The sequence below is a fragment of the Sardina pilchardus genome, chromosome 23, assembly GCF_963854185.1.
Source record: "Sardina pilchardus chromosome 23, fSarPil1.1, whole genome shotgun sequence".
In the NCBI taxonomy this organism is placed as follows: Eukaryota; Metazoa; Chordata; class Actinopteri; order Clupeiformes; family Clupeidae; genus Sardina; species Sardina pilchardus.
The window spans coordinates 8,875,402-8,881,255 of record NC_085016.1 but is presented as its reverse complement, the minus strand read 5'-3'; the positions used below and the strand labels follow the sequence as shown (position 1 = coordinate 8,881,255).

At 46.6% G+C, this 5,854-nt stretch overlaps 1 protein-coding gene across 1 annotated transcript in view; it reads left to right on the top strand.

The window, feature by feature from the left end:
* Positions 1 to 1,889, top strand: part of pcdh17 (protocadherin 17) — a 73,632-nt gene extending 71,743 nt beyond the window's left edge. Inside the window, exon 5 of the mRNA XM_062528101.1 lies at positions 148 to 1,889. Within this exon, the coding sequence (XP_062384085.1) occupies positions 148 to 878 (731 nt within the window). The 3' untranslated portion in view covers positions 879 to 1,889. The remainder of the gene's footprint in view (positions 1 to 147) is intronic.
* The last annotated feature ends 3,965 nt before the right edge of the window (positions 1,890 to 5,854 follow it).

Genomic DNA, 5,854 nt, shown 5'->3' with positions numbered 1-5,854 from the left:
AAAGAAGAATACCATAAAATAACCAACTCTCTCTTTCTCTTTCTCTCCCTTCCTCTCTCTCTCTCTCTCTCTCTCTCTCTCTCTCTCTCTCTCTCTCTCTCTCTCTCTCTCTCTCTCTCTCTCTCTCTCTCTCTCGTCGTGGTGCAGCTACTGAGGAGGAGTGTGTGAACTGCACGGAAGAGTGTCGCGTGCTGGGCCACTCGGACCGCTGCTGGATGCCCCAGTTCCCCGCCGGCTCGCAGGCCGAGGGCTCCGACTACCGCACCAACGTCTTCGTGCCCGCCGGCATGGAGTCGGTGGCCGTGGAGACGGAGACCTACGAGACCGTCAACCCCAACGGCAAGAAGACCTTCTGCACGTTCGGCAAGGAGCGCCGCGACCACACCATCCTGGTGGCCAACGTCAAGCCCTACCTGAAGGCCAAGCGCGCGCTCAGCCCGCTCCTCCAGGAGGTGCCGTCGGCCTCCTGCAGCCCCACCAAGGGCTGCTGCGTGTCCGGCTCCTCGCCGCTGTCCTCCTCCAGCTCCTCCGTGGCCTGCAAGGCCCCAGGGGACGGCGCCGAGGGCCTCCCCAGCACCAGCCACCACCACCACCAGCACCAGCAGCTGGGGCCCGAGGGCCAGTACCTGTCGCCCAGCAAGCACGGGCGCGAGCACCAGGGGGCCAGCACCGACCCGGTGGCCAAGGTGCTGGCCGAGGCGCGCTCCAGAATCAGCCAGGAGGTGGGCATGGAGGAGGGCATGGCCGGGGTGGTGAGCGTGGGGGTCGGGGGCGAGCGGGGCGGCCGGGACGGCATGGACGCCGACCAGGTGGTGCGGGACATCGACAAACTACTGCAGGACTGTCGCACCAACGAGGCCACGCCCGTCAGGAAGTGAGGTCGGTGGGGGGACGACGACGACGACGACGGGCGGGGCGTCGAGTTACGCGGTTACGGACGCTACTGACTGAAGCCATGTTTTTCGTTTTCTTCTCTCTCTCGAAAAAGAAAAATGAAAACGGAAAAAAAAAACACAGCATCACAGACAACCGGACTGAAATGCGAGGAGAACACGAGCGGAAATTGTTCAAACGGACGAAAAGTCTACACAGAGACAAAAACTATTTTCCCTCGAGGTAAAAAGGACTCCACCAAAGGCACGCACTGCAGTGGGCTTGCTGGGATGCTCATCCACCCTACACACACCCACCCCCCACCCTACCCCAGCAGAGGACAAACAATCTCCACTGCCTCAGAAAGGTTTTAGAGACGGAAAATAAAACCCTGGCAGGTTTGAATGCGGGAGGAGGGAGAAGCCCTGGAGAAAAACACTTACGGACAGGAGCTGTTGTTGTGACTGTTTGGACTCCTGTCTGTTCTGTGGGGGCCAAGGGGTCCAACACACACACACACACACACACAACGACACACACGCCAACAACTGCTCCTTTTGTTGCAAGCTTTTTTCTTCAAGTGCCCACCAGCTCAGAACTGTTCCTCTGCCGTATGTGTGTGTGTGTGTGTGTGTGTGTGTGTGTGTGTGTGTGTGTGTGTGTGTGTGGGAGAGAAAGAGAGAAAAACAGAGGGAGAGACTCTGCAAAAGACTGCTCGGCCGTGGGAGGCGGGGCATAGTCTGACCACGCCCCCTCCGTGGACTCTGCCGCATCCAAGTGTGGAGGTGATCCGACTCTACACGTCTAGAGCTACCCAGACCCAGAGACAGAAACACACACGCACACACCCAAACACACACACACAAATACACACACACACACGCATACACACATGCATACACACACACATACATACAAACACACACACACACTTTACTGTAAACACACGCTATCTTTTTCTGACTTTGTAATATCAGTGTTTGAAGTGCAAATGATATCTGGACACACAAAATCAGTTGGGGGCTTAACTTTGGTGGGGGTGGGGTGGGGTGGGGTGGGGGATAATCGGTTGGAGATGTGTTCTGAGCAGTGGGGTTGGGGGGTCGGGGGGTCGGGGTTTCAAACGAAATGTAACCATTTTTCAGCCATCATTTCTAGTCATGTGTGTATACTGTGTTTTCTCTGCCCTTCTCTGTGTGCAAAAGCCTACATAACAGAACATTCCAGTCAGTCTTGAGTCTATCGTGTGAAATACTTCATAACCATGAGCTACTTGTTCTCCACGCATCATGGAAGCATACCTGTCCAACATTAAACAAAAGGCAATCACAATCCTGTATATTAGGGACATATTTCCTTGACTGTGAAAAGATATATCTATATACACATATAGATAAATATATATATATATATGAACTTATACTGTATAGTGCCCAGATATTAACAAAATATTTATACATTTTGTAAAAAAAAGAGTCAAAAGAAAAAAGAAAATCCAGCACACACAGGAGGATGAGACTTTGGAGGGTAAAAAAAGTGTGTTGAAATTGATTTGCAGTTTATGGTAAGCTATTTATTTAAGAAACTGCTGTGGACACTGCTACCGCCTTCATAACGAAAAACAAAAAAAGATTTAAAAAACGAGAAAAAAGGAAAATGTCCCCTCACATGATCACTTATACACTATATCATTCAATGTGTAAAATGTGTCCGATTCAATGTGTTTACATCCAAATATGACATATTTTTTATTGATTTTACTGCAATTTCTGTGCATATGAGCCAAATTGTTACGTGTACAAGAGCTATATTGTGTATTTTATTAAATTAATATATAGTTGTGTTGCAATATACATGGGCTTATATTGTACTTGGCAACTGTTGCCTTAGCTGCCATCAAACTCTGTGAGTTTACTTTTTTGGGGTGTGTGTATACTATCCTTTTCTATCCTCTCCTGTCCCCTGCGGCCTCCCTCTCTTGAGCTGTCTCTTTTCTAAAGCCTGCTCACACGAGCGCCGCCCCTCTCCCAGACTGCAGATTTACACTGGACACAGTCACCACCGCTCTTTGAGGTGAACAGAACAAAAAATCCACTCACCACAGCTTTTTTCGGTTTTGGAGCACCTTTACACCACAAACAGGGCAGCTATATTTTTAGACGATGACCTCTTGGAATTTTCAAAATCTGTCTCTATCCGTCCGTCCGTCCGTCCGTCTGTCTCTCGTTCTTTTCCTTCTTTCTTCTTCTGCTCTGTTCTTTGTTGTGTTTTCTGTCATCTATTGTCTCAGATACCTGCCATTTGTAAAGCGAAAAACCATTGATGACCTGCCTTACTTGCTCTTAGGAGAACTGTCCTTGTGACTGTAGAGCTTCTGACTTTGGGGAGAGACGACGAGGAGGATGTTTCTGAAGAATGTGCTCTTTCCTTTTTTTGTACATAAGGACCAAAAAAAAGAGAGAGAGAGAGAGAGAGAGAGAGAGAGAGAGAGAGAAAGCGGTTCCTCTTGAGCAGTTCAATGTATCTCATCTGTATTTGTTCCCAGTCGCTGCCCGCCACTTGAGTCGTGTGAAATGTGACAAGCGCGATGGTGAGTTTTGAAAAGTCGCTGCTTTCTTTTCAAGATCTGCTGAGTGTTCACGCTCATCCACACAAACCAAACATACACACACACACACACACACACACACACACACACACACACACATACACAAACACACAAACCCCACCCCAGCCCATTCAGTCCTGTTGACGCCGAAGCAGAATTTAAATGATCCAGCTCCAAAGAAACACAGCTTTGACTGGAAAACAACCTTCTGCATTCACCTTCAGCTTCTTTTGATATCAAAATGTCAAATGCAGTATTTTTCGGTAATCAGGACAAAGTAGTTATTTCCCTCCAAAATACATTATAAAGAGAAAGAGAGAGAGAGTGTGTGTGTGTGTGTGTGTGTGTGTGTGTGTGTGTTCATGTGTGTGGGTGCCTGTGTGCTTGTGTGTATGCAGTAAACCCATTTCCTTCCACTTGAAAGGAAAAGAGATGAGTGGAGAGAGCCATGTACAAAGTGGCCTGTACAAAGACTTGTCATGACCGTTCAGTCAGTCCGCATGTTGACTTGTCTCTCTGTAACCTCCACACTCATCCAGTGGTTAAACACACACACACACACACACACACACACTTTGCGTCTGCACCCCCAGCTTCCAGACAAATCATCAATCAAAAGAAAGAATTAAATATATCCACTTCCATACCAAAATGTCATTTTCACAAACATGAATAACAGTGATAAAAAAAAAGAAAAAGAAACTCACACGTTTTGGCTCAGAGCTGATAAGAGAAATGCCTGTGTGTTTATTTATTTATTTATTTATTTATCTCCCCCTGTTTTCCCTGGGAGCAACTTTTTTGTTTATTTGTTTGTTTTTAGTCTGAGCACACAGCATACAGAGATGGCTCCGCCGCTTGCCTCCTTTTCCTCCTTTTCTTTCAGAGCAGTGTGTGTTTATCAACACACTACCAGATAGGACGACTTGCAGCAGAGAAAGAGGGCGACGGGCCTGTGTTTCAGCGTCTAAATTAGTTTTTCCCTCTTCTTATTTCCTAAAATGACAAGCGACGTTTCTGACAAGATCAACGCACCAGCAGGAAATAATGAAAAGAGTGTATTCTGCGTGTGTATTATCCCACACACACTTTGAAATGATGCAGTGCATTTTAATAGGTTTCATGCAAATGAATCACATAGAGCTACAAGGAGTATTTTTTTTTTTCTTAAACCTGAAATCTTCAGCTCAAAAACTCAAATCCAGACAGATGATTTGTCTGTCAGTGTTCGTCATTCTTTGAGGTTTTTTTCTCCCTCGGCTTGTCTTTGTGTTTTTAGCGCAAGTGAGTGTATGCAAAACATTTTGTCACAAACCAGTTGCTTGCTTTAGCGTTTGTTATAGCATATCGCATAGTGTTTCTCATAGACCTTTGGCTTTGGTGCCTCTTCAGTACCTTCAGTAACGCACACAGAGGCCAGGTAAGGACCCTTTTGACAGCTGTCCCTGGCAAACGCCTGCTTATAAACAAGGGCCATTCAATACAATGAATGGGTTTTAGCATTGCGGCTCTTGTTAAGGCTATCACCTGTGTGATGGAGAAGAGACTACTAAAGTCCAGAAAGATTTTGACTAACCACACACACGTCCACACACACACACACACAGACACACACACACACCGTGTCCATCCTGGGATCTGAATTGAGAGAGCGCGATGGTGTCACTCCACTAACGCTAGGTTCAAGGCCCATCTCCACCTGTGACCAATGAAAAGTCTGTCACAGACATGCACACACCTACTCACCGAACTGCACACATAAACAGATGAGGCTTTGTGCTACACTGGGTGTTGGTTTAAAAGGAAATCTGCATTGTATGGGTAACTGCTTTTGTCTAAAGGCTATGTTTCAATGTGATATATCTGGATAAAAAGAATAAAATTACAAAAAAAAAAATAGAAAATTGTTTCTGTCACCGCTGGCCTCCTGTATGTGAGTGTGTGTGTGTGTGTGTGTGTACGTGTGTGTGTACATGTGTGTGTGTGTGTGTGTGTGTGTGTGTGTTAGCTTCTCCATCGATGTCAGCAGCATGTGGTTTGTGTTGCCTTCAGCCCTAGGCAGGCAACAAGATCTAACAAGATTAAAGGGGTGTTACAACCCCCTCAAACTTCAAACAGATATCTCCATCACATTATGTGCTAGCCGTTCATTTGTTCTCACACTTGAGAGCTAATCACACACAATTAATTTCTTTACTCGGTTTGCAAATGGGGGTGCATGGTTAAAGGAAATTTGTGCCATTTTGTGTGTGGTTTCTCCCATTTTCGAAGGCCCCGCTGTTGTTTTTTCTCCCATCAGTGTACAAGACAACATTTTTAAAGTTTCGCTCTAGGCAAACGATTCTTAATTTGCCTCATTAGTTCACATTCCCA